Source organism: Clinocottus analis, unplaced genomic scaffold, assembly GCF_023055335.1.
Source record: "Clinocottus analis isolate CAN_PGR_092001 unplaced genomic scaffold, fCliAna1.0.p SCAF_8, whole genome shotgun sequence".
Taxonomy (NCBI): domain Eukaryota; kingdom Metazoa; phylum Chordata; class Actinopteri; order Perciformes; family Cottidae; genus Clinocottus; species Clinocottus analis.
Window position 1 is genome coordinate 10,142,998 of NW_027176240.1, and position 17,885 is coordinate 10,160,882.

Here is a 17,885-nt window from a genome sequence, read left to right on the forward strand (position 1 = left end):
CTTTGTTGTCTCAGATTTTAGAAGATGGTGGTTCAGATAGCGGTGAGGTGAGGATTTACAGATGCAGTAGCTCCAGCGCTGAGTGTCCTCGAGGCAAGTTGGTTGTTAAAGCCCTGAAGATAAAACAGTGGGGAGCATGTTAACATTTGAAGCTGTTTTTTCACAGTATAGGCAGGGCTGTGTATAACACTGAGCATGATGGGTCTCTACGGGGGGGGAAAGTAGTGGTCTGAGAACTTTTATTTTACAAAAAGTCCATATCAAGGAATAACAGTGAAATGGAAATCTATATAATGGAGATGTTGTATATTTTTCTATATATAGCACCTGAAGATATTTTGTTGTAGTACTGATATAAGTGTGGGTTTAATATACAATGTATACAAAAACATCTATATGTACATAAATATATGTATCACATACCAATTTCAAATGATGGATCAGTTGTAAATGGAGGCGGCAGCATAGAATAAGTGCACCCAAAACTGTAATGCATGAAAATATGTTTACATCAGTTATCTGTGTGACACAAACTCTCTAATGACCAAACTTTGCAGCTGATAAACAGTTGGGAGCTTTTATTTTAGGCTCAGTTTTGACCTGTTGTCTCTCCATTTTGATTGTTCTTTCATTTGATTGTCAGTATCATAATATCGCACCGATTCATATTTTCAACTTTGGGTTTCGTGCTCGTCGTTAGTTTATAAAAGCATGAGACGGGTCATTTTTGAGTGACTTCTTCGTTAAGTTGAGGTCAGAGCTGATGCAAACCAAGACAGTGTTATGTTTCTTATACTTGAAAACTCAATCGAACCCCTTTCAGAAAACGTGATCAGCGTATTTGATCTGTCTATATTTTGCATGACCTTACCACATTCACTGTGGTTTGAGAGGTTTTATAGATTATTACAAGCCTGCAACAATTTACATAAAGCCATTGGAAGTGAGCAAGTGGTGTTTGTTCCACCATATTTAGTTTGTTAACAAGACCCAGACTGTTACTCACTCACCGCAGATGAGGTTCAGATTAACACAGGTGATGCAAATCAAACTGAAATGTACTGTGTGCATCCCAGACTTCCGCTTTTTCCTCACGCCTCAGTTCTCTTCATCGTTGCATAACTGTTTCTGTGTAAATATGTAAAACATTAAATAGTATACCAGAGTGACATTGTCTTTTATTTAGACAAAATATCTATTTCAAATGTAGCCACTGTGACTAGACCAAAGCAACGTAACACATTTTCTTCTTATTTTTTGTGTGTCATTTTTGTCATCCTTTTGTGTGCTTTTTTTTAAATGTTTACTTACATTGTGTCTTCAGTAATTCATAAAATATGTAGTTGTCCCATGTATATTTTTATGTGTACATTTCTTGTACAAATGACTGTGTTTTTAATTAAAGAACAAGTTGTCACACCTTAAAGTTACTGTTGATTTAAGTACTTTCTTTTACCTGAAACACATCAAGTGTGAGCAAAGTATACTAAAGGATGTTTATTGCAGTTCAGTGAAATGCCTGAAAGCACTTTGTAATATATCAAAGGCATGAAATGCTCAATTTAATTTTTTTTATTAAATTGCCTGTCTGAATGGAAACATTTCACCTTCAGCTTTCCAACATTCTTTCATTTATCAATGTTTTCCCCCCACTGGCCATCTGCAGAAGTAAGGCACTATGCACACTGATTCCAGTTACCTTGCTGCCCGTATCTCCTCTACCCTACTTTGATTTAAACTGTGCCACTGGCCTTCATGTCCTGCATTTCTCATTGACATGTTTTTCCAACTCCTCCACATGTCTGCATAAGCTCAGGCCACAGCGTGGTGTAATTAAGCCTCTAAAGTGGCGGATTGCTCCAGAGCACAAGCACTTCTGCCAGAGAAATGCAGCACAAAAATACTGAGCAGCAATTTGTAATAATCCCCCCAGACATCCACTAAACCCAAACTATCAGTTTTGACATAATACAGGGGTTTAATCTGGGTATAAATCTCTAAATCTCATAACACAGGCTGGGGTAATCTCCCTCTGGCAGGCCTGCGGGCTGCAGGACTGAGATGCTTCAACTGAAAAGGGCAGACCACTGACTCCACAGTCAGCAGAGGTCGTGTCAAGGTGGACTTGTGTCAAACAGTGGCACAACTTTAACCAAGGAGGAGTTTATGAACCACATGATCTTGTCATAAAACACATATTACTTACTTTTTGTGTAATTAATGTGCAATGTATGCGTTTAGTAAAAACAAGGCAAAAAAGTAGCAAAAGTGATCTATAACAATGTCAATCTGGATAAAGAAACTGTTTCAACATGTCCACCTTCCTCATTGAAATATGTACTGTCCTCTGCCCTACAAAGGACAAATGCTTCTGTGCATTCGTTCCTCTCCACTATAGCGAAGATGTACTCGTCCCGTATCCTCTCTTCTGGAGTGAATCCTGTAGTTTATTCAATCCCGCAGGAGTTGCAAGTTTTGGTGTCCTTCATGCCTGAACTGCAGTCTGACTGTGAGACACACAAAGGTTAGTCTGCAGGTCTCCTGGGGCTGCTGGGGATTGTAGGGACCTTGGAGACCTTGACCAGAAAAACCATCGGGTCTTTGGCTTTGTTGCTGAACGCTCTGCGTATTACATCTACCGCGTGCTGATGAGTCACCCCCTGCAGACTCTCGCCGTCCACAGACAACAGCTCATACCCTGCCTGCAAATGCAAACACAGGGCAAACTTAATTCAAGATTAATGTGCAAAAAAACTCTCTTTACAAAGAATAGGATTGATTAGTATTCATATGTCATGATTATGTATATCTTTGTATGTTTTTCTTCCCCTCTGTATCTTTTTTTCTGAAGCAATTGGTCCCTTATGCACAGTCCCGATGAATCTGCACTGATTGTGTCCCTTAGCAGGAAGTGGATTTATGCCAGAGAGAATTGGGGCTCTCCCGTTAGTTTAATATATTCACACTGAAGGCCGTCACTAGTGCACATATAACGTTTTCCCCTTCAGCAAAAGGTTGTTGAAAAAAGAACATACACTGAGACAACCACACACAATCACACACGCACACAGCTGGGACCGCTTTCTCGATGTTTCCTGCAGGATGCGAGCAGAGTGTGGCGAAACTTTGGAGGCCTGAGGAGAGGAACTTCCTCTGATGTCATCCCCATTTGACGAGGATGCACCTGCCTCGTGTGCTCAGCCTCAGTGAAGGTTAGCAACACACAACAGAAACACACAAGACCCATGGCCATTGTTGTATTATCCCGTCTTTTCCCTTTCCCTTTTCCTTTCCAGTGATTAGACACAAAGAGATTTGTTTCCTTTTCATTCTGCACTTCTGCATTTGATCTATTATAGGTCAAACATATTTGTATAGGGGGTGGTTGGACTTGTGCTGCCCTGTGTTTTTGCCCAGACAGGTTTTCTTACAGCTCACATACTGGTGTTCACCAAAAACCTTATAGCCTTCCGTGAGGACAGTATCAAAAGATTTATATCCATTTAACCAAAGAGGAGATTAAAAGTGCTTTTTTCATTTTTGAAAAGTAATTTATTTGAATTAAATAGATCCCAACCTAATCTGCCCCATCCTCTTTACAGCCATTTATGGAGTGCATTTATGAGGTTCCTCTTTTCTCGCCAGCGGACGTCACAATCCAAGAATAACACGCCTGTAAAAATTGCTACAGCTTGCATGAAAAGATCAGTGAATCGTTCACAATGTGGTGAACCAAGCCATTTAAAATAGATTCAACTGGATAATTTAGCTAAGGAGAGGAGAAGTATTGGCTTTGTGTATTATCTATTGTAATGGAGATCTCTAAAGAGAAGTAGACATCTATACACACAAACAAATGTGGTGCATCTCATTGTGGAGGATCAAAATTATTACCTATTCTACCAAAATCCATATTCTCTAATTTACCGCTCATGACATCGAGCAAAACCTTTTCTTGGGTCTGTCCCTGAAACACACTAATGTGGCTAAACCAACCCTTTCCACACACAAACCTACATGGAAAAGGCAGGCCCATTCCACTTTACTACACCCTCTTACAGTGCCAGTTAAATTCAGGCATATGCACGTACACAGCAAAGTACATGTATGCACATATCCACACGCTAAACAATACTGTTCACTCTATATTATCATGTGGGGAGGAAGTGACAAATTCACTCTGGTTACTGTTACAAAGTGTTTTTTTTATGTGTGTTCTACCCAAAAAAATGATAATTTAACTGTAACTGAAATATTATTTATCACAAGTATTGGTTACTACTTTTCAAGTCACATCCGTAACAGAGTGATTCAAAAAAATCACTGATAAACTGGGAGAAAGAAACAAAAAAAAGACATAAATCAGCAGCTGAAGGGAGAAGAAGCTGCAGGTGTGTCAAGTGGACAGAGCTCCAGAGAGGAAACGCTACACAATCCAGAAATAATAAAGAAATGTGTGTGTCCACGGGCCGAGTTCACCGAAATTAAGCAACAGAAATAGGTTATAATTGGTATTATTGCACATCCCGGCATCGTTAAAAAAAGTTACATCAAGTTTAAATAATGATCACCTGGCGAGTACACTAAGATGTGACTTCTAGCGTTCACTGAGGATATTCTACCTTTAGGGAGGCGTGTGAGGACTTTTGGGTGATTGTGTCTGTTAATCTCTGATGTGACGTTGATGATGAATCTGATGTTAACGGTCAGCTCAAAGTACCTCTGTGACCTGTCGACTCTCACTAATGTTACAATCAGTCAATCTGTGTCGTCTTCAGTTTTTTACCATTCCTTTCACTTTATTGATTTTGGTGATTTTATGCTTTATTGATATTCTGCTTGTTCCAAAACCTGGTGCATACCATGTGTCTTTGTATTGTGTGACTGCAGGCTGTAGGAAGGTTCCTTGAATTTGAAAGTCTCATAAGATACTGGAACTATAAGTGACACTCGTATCCAGCATTAAACCTGGATATTGGTAGCTAGCTGTTAGGAAACTCACTTTATTTTCAAGTATCTTAATGCAAATGTTGTTTGTCAACAGTTAGCCTGTGGTTAACTGTAGTGAATGAGTGTGTGTATCATGTGTGTTTAAGTGAACCAAGCCAAGATCACGGATGACTGTTAAGTTACTGTGCAGGCAGTATATTAGCGATACATTAGCAGAGCCAGCGCTTGTGTACCTCATCCATAATACAGGCGATTGGCTACTTGAGATGCCTCTCCACTATTTTTGTCTCCACTTCTCGTTGCACACCTTTAACCGCTCCGTCATAGACATGCATAGTTATAGCAGCAACAACTTATAACCAGAGCAGGGGTTTAATAGGTTCTTACATTACATTACCCAACAACCAGGATGGACATTAATGTGATTACAACAATGGTGTTAGGAGGAAACATAAGAAATGTTTAATACTTGAGGTGAAAAGATGCATTATTAGTCATTAATATGTTCAATGTATTTTCCACCTTGTTCAGTACTAAGAATAAAATCATACTTTTCATTTTTTTAATACGTGATATATTGAGGTGTGTCTTCCTGTCGCTGCCGTAGTTAAGTTACCTTGAGAGCCTCGTTCATAGATGCAGCTCCTCCTGGGAAGATTTTCTCAATCTTTATCATCGGCTGAACTCTAGACTCCATACCTCCAGAGATACTAATACCTGTGAACACACAGAGATATACTACATTCATAAACTGAGGGATCGTTTGACAGTCTTTGTCACGACTGCGGTGGCTCCTCAATGGTGAAACAAGCTCCCCGAGGATATCAGGACAGCAGAAAGTCTCTACATCTTCAAACTAAAAAGACATCGCTTTGTGTATCTCGAATAAAGAAAGTCAGACTTTAGTAGCACTTACTTATAGCACATTGTGGTTTGGCTTTCTTGAAGAAATTGTACTTTCTTGATTCTTGTTGTTCTCAGTTTGTACTCATGGCGAAATGCACTTTTTGTCACTTTGGATAAAAGCGTCAGCTAAATGAAATGTAATGTAATATGATATTATATTCAAACTATTAGTTTATATTTTGGTCTTTTTGAGTTATCATAAGAGCGTGATCTCTTCCCTTCAGTTTAGTGATACCCTGACCTCTACTGGTGAGGTAATAGATATGGGAGGATGAAAACATTAAAGTGGACAGTTTTACAATAGTCATTTCTCTGTTTTTACTATTAATTACTTTACTACTCGCAAGTATATCGAACACACTGACTTCAATTAAAGTGAAAAATACACAGTTTCTGTAATGAACTCACCCAGTGATTGCTTGGCCTTGGAAATGGTCAAAGTGTTGATTTCATACTCCTCAGTTGGCCGAGTTGCTCTCCTTTTCACACCATTTTGTGAATGTCCATTTAGCTGCTGACTGCTCTCTCTGCCTGTGGATGGACTCTTGTCCCTCGGAGCCTCAAACACATCATCCAGAGGGGTTCTCCCTTGCCGCTGTGAAGGCACATGGACACTGACCTCTGTGTAGCGCTCCTGCCTGCTCCGTCTGCCATCTATGCTGTCGGGGCTCAACTCCCTCTTCGCTCTCCCATGCCCGTTTCTCAGAGGCGACCTCCCTCGTTCAGGAGTTGCTTCTCCTCGGTCGGACACTGACAACAAGGAGACCTCGTCGTACTGCGACGCCCCGTTCTCTCTTCTGTTTGAGGAGCGTTTGGTTTGGCGCCCACTTTGAGAGCCGTGAGGTGATTCTCTGAGGAGGAAGCTGTGGGTGGGTAAAGGACTGGGGGAGCGGGAGCGCACATTGGAAGAGACGTAGTTGTCCACAGGTACATCCAGCAGAGGGGTGAAGGCCCGAGATGGAGGCAGATGCCCTGACCGTTGGCTGGACAAACGTAATCTCTCCAACTCGTCAATCAGCTGACATTCCCGCAGTTTGTCCTGAACCGGCTGGAGATGGAACCCGCCCCTGTAGTCTGGGCAAACATTAAATTTGTAATTCACCCGGCAAAAACTTCTGTTGAACTTCTGCACAGTGAAGAGATAAAATATTACTCCACAGATGTAGCATTGCACTCACGATGGGCAGTTAAGAAATGTATCAAAAGTGTTGCAGCACAACCAGAGATATTGCCTTTTTTATTCTTCCTATTCTTTTTCATACTTTTCAAAAGCTGGTGCGTACATTACCCACAATGCAATTATTTGGATTGATTCATTGATATCAGCTAATGTAGGCTCGAGCCACTAGCCCCAAACAGAGATAAGTAGCGAGCTGCAGAGGTCTGGTAAACTCACGTCGTTCTATCTCCACATCACCAGACATTTTTAATTTTCAAACAAATGACATCACTTGAATTTGTCAGAATAATTAAAGAACATTGTAACATTTAGGAATACTAGAACTCAAGGGTGACCTTCGAATGGCAAACAGTGGGGGATGATTTAACACTTCACAAAATAGGAGTTGGATTTTATTTTAATACTTGGACATAGATTGTGTGTAAAATAATAGCGATAACAGCAGCATGAAGGAACAAAACTATACTTACTATTGTAACAAATGGTCAAAGTAAGCACTCTCTGTAAAAGTACTCATTAAAAGGTCTTTAAAATGTCACTCTCATCTTATATTCATAACTTCTTTACAAAACAAATCCTTTGTGAGGCTGCGCAATATCGTTGACCCTATGACCCCTAACCTGTGATTTTAGAAAATGAGACGGCTGCAGTCAGTCTAAAGTAAGACTGTATTGATTGTATCTCAATGACTCTTGAATGAAGAAAAGGATAAAAGCATCTCTGTATTGTTGAAGTGTCACAGTGGCCAACCAGGCTCGTCTCAGTCCTTTCTGTTGGCCACAGAGATGTAACACAAGCCTCTGCTTCAGCGCAGCCAAAGGAAACCTGAGATATTCCGTGCGTGTGCGTGTGTGTGTGTGGGTGCGTGAGTGCAGGGGGTTTCAGTTTGACACTACAGATATGAGATGAGTCAGGAAAGAAGTGAGGTGAGAGAGGAAAAATAAGAAGAGGAGGGGAAGGAGACAAAAGGTGAGAGGTTTAAGCCTCTAGTGTATCTCGTGTTGCTCTGGGATTAGATTAGAGGACATCAAGGAGATGAAAAGGGTGTCAGGAGAAAGAGGTGAAGTCTAGACAGAGGAGGGTTGAGAGAAAGGAAGAGATGCAGTGAATGTACCTGGGATTGGGGTGATGAGGTGACGTCGAGGGGTTCCACTGCGAGGGGAGCGCAGAGCTGGAGAACGAACTAAGAAGAAATAGACTAGATATATCACTGGTTCTCCATGAATTCCTTTTCTATGAACAATCTTACCTGTGTTTTTTAATTTATACATGTATTTTGTATGTTTCATCCACACAGGAAATTGGGAATTTCTGTTGAGCTCTATATGACAAAAAAAAGAGGGGCATTAAGTAGTACATTCCTCTGCTCACCAGAGCGACTTTTGAGGATGTCGTATGCCTCCAGCTCAAAGGGCATGACCATGCTGTCAAATTGTCCCAGCTCAGAAGTAGGTATCAGCATCCTTCAAAGAATATTGATCAGCATCAGTTACATGCATACAAAAACACAATGTATGTATTGATATAAAAAAACAGATGTGTACTGTATATGTAGCTCACCTTATTTCTCTGAGAAGTAGCAGTTTCTCTGGCCTGTCCAAGATTGCCAAAATGGGGCGCACTAAATCCTCAATCACAATGTCGGTCAAAAACTGAGAGAAAGTGTAGATTGGTACACAAGTTAGAGGAGAAGAATAAGAAGAACCAACTAGTGGGGTTGGGTATAGAGAAGGATTTCCATCAGGTTATCTTCTGACTTTGAAATGTGTTAAAGTTCAGTTTACTTGTCACAAGGAGGAATGCTCAGCATGTGAAAACAGCCCAATACTTTTCTCTCTGGATCAGAAGGGAGTTTTCCAAAGCTTGAAAATGCTTGTGTTTGTGTGTGTTGCAAAACTGAAGATGTTCAATTTGAAAGAAGAGCGCATTTAGGAGGAAGGGTGTGTCAGTTCACTATGAGTCCCTCAACTTTACCAAAATGGAATACTAAATTCTCTTTAACTCTGTAAAAATTATCAATTCATATATGTTTCATGTTACTGAATTGTTGCATGCACATTAAATGTTGACGTTTTTCAAGAACACCACTGCAATCTGCTGTTTTTAGTCTTTGGTGTTTAACTATTGTATTTACAGGAGTCATACTGTGGTTAATAGACTCAGTATCTTCTGCAAGGAGCTGCTCAGTGTGAGAGGGGGCCAAATGACACAAGGGGATCAAATGATGGCTGATATTTGATCCTAACAATAAACAACAGCCAAATCCGTCTTTTTCACAGCCGCTGCCACACATCTATCACTTAAGGACATCGAGCAACGCGGGGAACAATGCTGCACACTTGAGCCTGAAAGTAGCTTGACAGGTCTTCATTCAATGGGAGGAAAAAAACACAGGAGAGTGCCATATTGAGGTGTTAGAGGTAGTAATTTCAGATCAGAGAACTCACCCGCCGACAGTGTCTCATCACAGCGTCCACCTCGTCCTGGCTGAGCAGTCTCTTTGCCATGTCCTCCACGTGCTGCAGGGTCTCTAGTCGGGGCAGCGGGCTGCTGTCTTTAACCCCAGCACGGGATTCCCTCGGGGAGGTCAAGAGCTGGAAGGGACGACCCCGCTCCTTATCTGGGGAATTAAAAGGGAAACAGAAATAAACAAGATCTGCGGATGGCATGAGATTTCAATCCAAAGTAAAGAATTCATCTCACAAACCACAATGAAAAGCAGAATGAATTCACATTTATGTCTGATGTCTGATTCCCATCCCATATCACCATGCCAGAAAAAATGCCAGAAAAAATATCCAAAAGAGGCTATTATGTATTTTGAAACAAAATGGCAATTCAAAACCTATAATCTACTCGGTGGACTTCAGAATATGGGCCTGGAAAGAAGAAAGAAAAGGTCTGTGACTGTGCTCTCACCTTTGTCTGCATGGTGAGACGGTGACTTGGAGCGGCTTTTTTCTTTGCGGTCTTTCTTGAAGAACAGGTTGACAAAGGTTTTAGATCGCTGCAGGCTGGTTTTACCCTCTCCAGAGCTCTTCTCCTTCTGGTGTTTCTTCTTTTTTTGTCTATCCTCTAAAGGTAGAAAAAAAAGACAAAATAAATCCTTTCAATTCCCTTTGAAATCAGCAATATAGATACATTTTCCAAACCTAATGCTGTGAAACATGATGATTTTAAAAAGCTACAAATGTATTTAAATGAATGCAAACAAGTAATTTAACCAAAACAACTAAATCATCCACAAATCTTCCTGAAGTGGTGTTGAACCATAGCCCGAGCAGGACATTCTGCATCTCTGTGTTTTGAATTGAAAACATAATTCATTAGGCGTTGTATCGCTCCATGCTTGACTGTTGGGTGATACACTCTCTCCGCTATGAGTACAGACTGTTAATTTCTCTTCCAGTCATCTCCTCTGTTCACTGCAGTAAATCTGCCACTGTGGAAAGTAACACAGTAATACTGATGAATTGCAGCCACGCTAACCTGAACACACCCATATATTTTGAAGGCACTACAGCGAAGTGCTCCAGCTTACATAACAAATGGCAAATCAGCCCTGAGCTTCACCCCAAGCAGCCGCCAGGTTCTGGAGAAATGAATGAGCTGGATGAATTGAAAAGGAAAGGCTAATAGCTCAACACCCCCCGCCATGGCTTGGATGAGATATTTCTCCATATGCTTGTTATTATTCATTTCTCACAGAGGTGTAACAAATGAGAGCAAATGTCAGTGATTAATCAGGAGCATGTGTTGAACTTTGTGCTCTTGGATAAATTGTGTCTGGTGCTTAAATCATCCATGTGGAGTCTGGATGTTCTTGTTTACTTCAAGGAGTGATAGAAATATGAGGGCTCATCAAACTGATCGATAGCCTGCAGAAAGATCTGTGAGGATTTGGGAATGGATCTCATTATACAGTGAATACAGGTACAGCCCCCAAAATCAACCAGAGAGCTGTGTTTCTGAAAACTCGTGATGGATGATATTACTTCAGATCAACAACCACAAGACAAAGGACAGCCAGACCTATGACTGAAGTTGCCGAACTTTTTCACTGTAAATTGTTGTGACACTTGGACTCATTCTAAGCTAAAGAAAACATAATTATTCTTAGTTTCTGGTGATTATACGCTAATGAAAACATAGTTATGAAAATCTTATTGCTTTTCTGTCCATAAGTATTCCTGAATCCTATACACTGGCCCCTTACGTTCCCATTGAACCGACGGGTCTCACCTGACACAGTGATGTGACTCTGGGAACGTCTGATTGGCTTCCGTGGTCGGCTCAGGGCCATCAGCGCTGCCGTCTGAGGTGACGGTTTCGCTGCTTCTTGGTCTCCAGATGACAGTGTCCTCGTACGTCCTTGCCCTCCTTCTCCCGGCCCTCCCATCTCCCTCGGGCCTTCCCCTTTCCCTCGTATGACTGTGTCCTTCAGCAGCAGCGTGGCACCTACAGTCCGGCGAGTTTCTGTGGCGACCAGCCTGTCGGGGTACGACCCATTAGTTGAGTGGTCTGGTTGGTTTGCGGGATAGGGGTCGGTCTGTATGGCGGTGTCGGCAGTTCGCTCTGCGCTGCTTTGACGTCGGGAGCGGTCCTCCGTGGAGATGGCGACGTCTACCATCTCGGAACCAAACACGTGAGGAAAAAGAACCTGCGAGAGACCGCTGAGGGAGCTGAGAGGGGTGCTGGAGGACAGCGAGGAGGCAGACGAGTTGGAGCCTGAACCCTGGGAGGATGGTGCAAGGCCCCCATTGGCCACTGTGCAAAACAATCCATAATTAAGACAAAGAATGATGATTAGTGTGTGTTTTAAAATGTAAGTGTAAAATGAATAAAACTGTCCAATTGTTATATATAAGCGCAACAAACACACACAGACACACGCTGCAGGGTTACATAGTGAATAAGCTTTGCAAAGCTTCATTTCCTCAGTTTACACAACCTGCTTTGTTTGGATCAAAGTCTGTCTGCTCTCTTGTTCTGTTAATCCTCTGACCTTTCAGAGACAGCACATGAACCCGCTGTTATTCTGTTTCTTTTTTTTAATGAAACTCCAAAATGTATCTTGACCCAGATGTCAGGTCAGGCTCGGGTCCAGACGCCTGAGCTGCCTTTGAGTACACTGAATTAATCCCAGTGTGTTTTCAGAAAATCAAACTGAAAAACAATGAGTTTGAGTCTTATGTATAAGCATGCTACATGTGGCCACTGTTCCACTTTTTGAATAGGACTTTCAAGTAAAATTAAAGTCTGCAGATACGGAAATAATGATTTCAAACTCCAAATCTTCATTATTTTGTTCTATGATTTAGTTTAATTTAAGTAATTATTTTCACACTACTGATCGAGCCATCATCTTTATGAGAACTCATCTTAAACTAACTCTCGCTTGTAAAATCATATTTTGGAATAGTCAACATACAATTGTCGAGCCAGCCGTATTCTGCCACCATCTCCTTGTATGCAGGGTATCGGCCAGCTTCCTGTTGAAGTGCAAAAACATGAAATATTCAGCAAGAAAATAAACAATCAACAAAGGCATATGATAAAACTACAAATTGCTACATATCGAAATGTGTCTATACTTGATGTTCATAGGCACAGCGGTGCTTCAAGCTCATGTCCGCATGTTAACACATTGACCATGGTAACATGCGAATGTTTAGCAAGTAGAATGTTTACCATGTTGAGCATCTTTGTTTAACATGCTGTCATTTACTCATCAGCACGATACACAAAGAACAGCCAGGGCTCGGTGGTGTGATGAGGTCAATTTGCAGGTGAGTCATAAACTTAAGTATTGAATAAAAGAAACATTTGCATTGTAAGAAAAGTTGTGTATGACCAAAATTGTACAATTTATCATGAGGGGAGCGTGACTGTCTGTATCACATTAAATGCTCATCCATCTGCAGTTGCTAAATGAGACGTTTAATGCAAAGGGGCACCAAAAATGTCTGCACCAATCCATGTAAATGTTGTTGAGATACTTATGGGAGTCACCAGAGTAATAGACCAACCGACAGACCGACATTTACATCCATTAAAACGAGACAAGCCACAGTTTGTTAGAGTTGTTAAGGGATTGTCCCAACAACACAGCGTAAGGTCAAAGAGAAGACCTGCAGCTGTATCAAGGTTACATCTCCAATTGTCTATACCACAGCCTTGAATGCCCAGTTTAGTAACTAAAATTAACCTTACACACCATGTAACTCTGTACTCACAAATGGGTCTAACAAGGACACAGGGAAGACATAAATTTCAGCTTTCTGTTGATTATAACCTGATCCCTGACTGCCTTTAAATAATGAACGTCGTCCCTGGCTGTTTTTCACACGTGGAACCTGAGATCAGAGAAGTAAAATGAGTATGCGGCAATGTTAGTGAACTAAGAGAGCGCTCAGACACACTGCACAATACACATGTGCCTCTTTATACAAGCACACAATTCCTTTATCTAAAAATGACACGGGTTAAGTGGCCTTGCACACATGCATGCGTACACAGACATGCATAAAGACCTCGAGGGCTGTACGCCAGCTGCCTGCTCTGCTGTTCAGACTCAGTCTGCGCTCTCCTGAGAAGGTGTTATGGATTATGTCACAGCACTTTAAAGCACCAAATCAATTGTTATGTTCAAACCGAAGCAAACGATTAACATTGCAATAAAACACTGAAGCACAGATGTATAAAGGACCAAGTGGGAATCAGATGTAAACTTGCATTAACTGTTCTTTTGGACACATTTATATATTATCACCTTATGAAGTTGCTGTTGTTAACAGGTGTGTTTCTTATTTACATATCCATCAGACACGGAGAAACATCAACATTCATTTGGAGTTGTTTTTGCATCCCTCCTTTTTAGCTCTGTTTTCTTCTCCACTGATTTCTATTTTGCTCTTTAGTTGTTTAGTGAGCCGCATTATTCACCAGCTAGTTGCTAACAGTGTCTGTCTGCCGTTTGGTGCTGCGAGGTTATTATACATTGTGTTTTCAGAGTACGTTAGCTGAAAGAAATAGATGATTCGAGCAATAGAGTGAACCCAAACACAGACCTTACATGTCAGACTAAAACAATGAGTTTAAAGAGGCTAAAATGTGCATTTGATTCATTAATAATATAAAAACTATTGATTTCTGGACTTTTAAATTTCACCCCAAGTGTATCTATAACAAGTCTCTCACCCTGATGGTCAACATGATATGGGTGTGGCTCTTCAGGACCTCGACTGCATTGCTATGGGTGATGTCATCAAAGCTGATCCCGTTGGCTGCGAGGATTTGATCACCCATCTTGATGCCATGCTGCTCTGCAAGCCCGCCCGGGTCCAACCTGAAGAGAAAGGCATGAAGGCATGCAGACACTTAAACAGATATAGACGTTTCAACATTGATATCGATGTCTTTAAAATCTGACTGTTGGCATTTACAGTATTAGCTTATACTTGACTTATTATATAAATCAACACTTTAATGTCATCGTCTACTCATGTACAAAATGTGTTTTATTCACACTAGAAACTCATCAAAGCACTTTCTTAACTTCTGTTGTAATGCTGATGAGGTAAACACAATTCACCTGCCTCAACCCTATACCCTGGCTGCTTTGATTCAATAGAACAAGAACAAACAAACAAAACAAAACTGCTAATGAGATTATGGGATATTTAATTCCTTTGGGAAAAGTGTGTTCTTATTTTCCATCCTTTCTACTTTTTGCTCAAGGACACTTCAACAGGCTGAGCTTCACTGCATGCGCACACTGCACCACCCTGAATAATTTTGTTTTTCTGCTGTTGATGGCCTCTTCAGGAGTAAAACAAGCGTTCGCTGAACATGTTTCAAACTATACTTGGGTCATACTTAGAAACATAAATTCCCAGTCCGAACTCTTTCCCTCCTCTAATGTTGAAGCCCAAACAGTAGTCATCTGAGGTGGTGAAGACATGTACGATCCTGCGGAGAGCGCTGTCGGAACTGGTCTCTGATGGTGTTCGACCGCTCTCCTCCACCACCATCCGCCGGTGAATCAGATCCACCCTACACACACACACACACACACACACACAGACACACACACACACACACACACACACACACACACAGATGCAAAGATGACACATATGCACGCCTGATAAACATTCACTGCTGCAGTCAGGCCTGTCAGTATCGGTTAATCAAATAGCCATAAAGGTCACAGAGGTAATCCATCCACTGCTGCCACATGAAACCAAGATACGGTATATCCCACAAGAAAGATAACCAGTGAGAGCTACAGTCAAGTCACAAGACTTCACAAAACAAGGGCCATGCAAAGGTCAATGGTGGTAACAACAAGGTTGTAGTCTTTACATATCAATAGAGCAAACTACAGTGATCCAGTTACAGTTTGGAACCAACTGTGAAGTGTAAATATTTAATTGTAGATTTAATATAAGATATCATTTTTGGCAGCCTTATTCACAATTATTGACACAAGTGGGCAGCACCTGAGGGCTGTTTGGCCTCACCATGTGGTCTTCTCCTTGGAGTAGCGGATGCCGGGGATCTTGCCCACCCGTCTCAACACCATCCGCAGCCGGTTGTTGCCCGTCAGGACCTTCACAGCGCTGCTCATGGTGATGCTTTCGAGGCTGACCCCGTTCACCTCCACCAGCTTATCGCCCACAGTCAGCCCGGCGTGCGCTGCAGACACGGGTGGAACTCAGCATGATACACGAGAATGAATGTCACATGAAAACAGAGTACCACATGCCCAGATGTGATAAACATTCACTCTCTTCCTCCTAACCTGCAGAGCTGTCATCTTCCACCTTGCTGACAAATATGCCGAGTCCATGTTCAGAGCCCCCGCGGACACTGAAACCCAGACACCCATCGAGGCTCTTGTCGACTGTCATTGTGTGAATGTCTTCACTGTCTTCGCCTCCTGCAACACACACAAAAAACAAGTCAGAACGACATTCAAAAATCCTTTAAAACCAAATGAAAACTAAATGATTTGCAGAAATTCTCGATAAGCAATATATTTGGAGTAAAGAGAACTGAAACATCAATATTTTGTCAATACCGGAACCAAAATTTGAATCAGCAATTTGCTTGAATGGTCACAAATCTAAAAGATATTGAATTTACGATTATAGGAGCAAATTATTATAGAAGCAAAAAAGCAAATATTTACATTCTGGGAATTGAATTAATTAAACGTATTTGGTATGAGTTGATGAATGATCGACAATCAAATTGTACTGATTAAATTGTCTAATCATCTTGTCTCTATTATCTACTGTATATTGCATTATTCATAATACCCTGATTTGCTAAACTTATATCTAAATTTGGGCATTCGTGCCTCTGCAGCAAGTGGCACACTGTGTGTTCCCATGGTAACGGAGGACCGTGCGCTCACCATCAACAGGTGCGTTGATGAGAATGACTCTGCCCATCGGCGAGGAAGACCTGCGTCTGTGGCGGTGCTGTTTCTTCTGCATGTAGCGCGTGGTGCTGTGGGAACCCCCGGCCTGGCCTCCGCGGTTTGAGTGGGGGTGCCCCCCTCCATTTGTCATCTCACTCCAGCCAGAGGGGTGAGAGGAGCGAGCCATGCTATGTGTCTGGCAATTCTTCCCTTAGTCATCCAGACAGCAGGATGTCTGTGGTCCACTGTCAGGATGGAAGAGGTGCAATCCGGGATTTAGGGAACGCAGGTGAGGAACAAAGGTGGTGGGGACCTGGGCTTTTTTTTGTTGCTCCTGCTGGTCCAAAGGGGATGAAAAGATACTACAGTTGTTCCCCACTGCAGCAGACAACTTAAAAAGCTCAATAGGTAACATCCCTGATCATCATTAAAACCAGTTCAGACAATAAATAAAGCTTAACAAAAGAAACTAAGATCAAAAATAAATAAAAAATGTGACGTAGGAAAACTCAAAGTTAAACTCAACACTGCCGAATGAACAAGCTATACATCAATTTAAAAACAATGGCAAAAAGTAGTGCTCCATGATGTGTCTGTGAAAGAAGTTGATATAATCCATTAGTTTAGTTTGCAGCCTCTGAATCCATCTCCATAGAGCCCGTGGTGCCTCTGCTTCAGCTGAGAGGCTGCCGTCCTGTCTGCAGAGAAGTCAGCGGTGCATGGTGATTCCCTCGGGTCATGTTTAATTAAATGGATATCTGTTGTGAGGATGATATGCTGTGATGAGTAATGATATGTCAGAAGTTCCAGATAGGGTAATAATATCCCAAACTCATTATAATACAGTAATGGCCTATAACCTGGAATATAGTTGTTTAAAAAAATATAGTAGAATATCTCTTCTTTCATTATGTCAACAGATACGAAGTCACACGTCTTTTTCTATCATTTAGAACCATGGACAGCGACACGACATGGTAAACAAATTGACCTAGTTTTGATATTTAATTACCATATATAACTAACTAACTAAACTTATTAACTACCTGTTGACATTGTTCCGAACAACTTTAACGCGCCTCGTGTCCGTCTAAACGTACGTCCTGTTGATACCTTGAAACGGAGTGAAAACGTGTGTGGAACAACAGTGTGACATTGCGTTTAAACTAAAGTAAACAAAGAATGAGAGCTTTACCTGCTGTGTCCATGTTGTGCGCCTCGCTGACGCATAATCGGACACCTCCCGAGTATTAATATCACCTCAGTTGTTCTCCCGGTGACAATTATTGTCTTAAGAGGGGTAAGCCTTTTACATAAGACTCTGCAGCTGCCATTAGCAATGGATTAATGATAATTAAGTACACTAATTAGACTAGTATTACATGTATCACTGCCTCGAGACTCTGTCAGATGGTCCTT

General features: G+C 41.5%; 1 protein-coding gene across 1 annotated transcript; it reads right to left on the reverse strand.

Annotated features, from left to right (window-relative positions):
* Window positions 1-2,492: 2,492 nt before the first annotated feature.
* pdzd7a (PDZ domain containing 7a) lies at window positions 2,493-16,653 on the reverse strand. The gene is made up of 15 exons (XM_068568374.1): window positions 16,461-16,653; window positions 15,843-15,980; window positions 15,562-15,736; window positions 14,915-15,091; window positions 14,237-14,384; window positions 12,468-12,528; window positions 11,279-11,803; window positions 9,956-10,111; window positions 9,484-9,656; window positions 8,597-8,688; window positions 8,408-8,499; window positions 8,151-8,219; window positions 6,265-6,930; window positions 5,567-5,667; window positions 2,493-2,702 (listed from the first exon to the last, which is right to left on the reverse strand). Exons 1-15 carry the CDS (start codon window positions 16,651-16,653, stop codon window positions 2,526-2,528), a joined length of 2,943 nt encoding a protein of 980 aa, XP_068424475.1. The 3' UTR covers window positions 2,493-2,525.
* Between the last annotated feature and the right edge of the window lie 1,232 nt (window positions 16,654-17,885).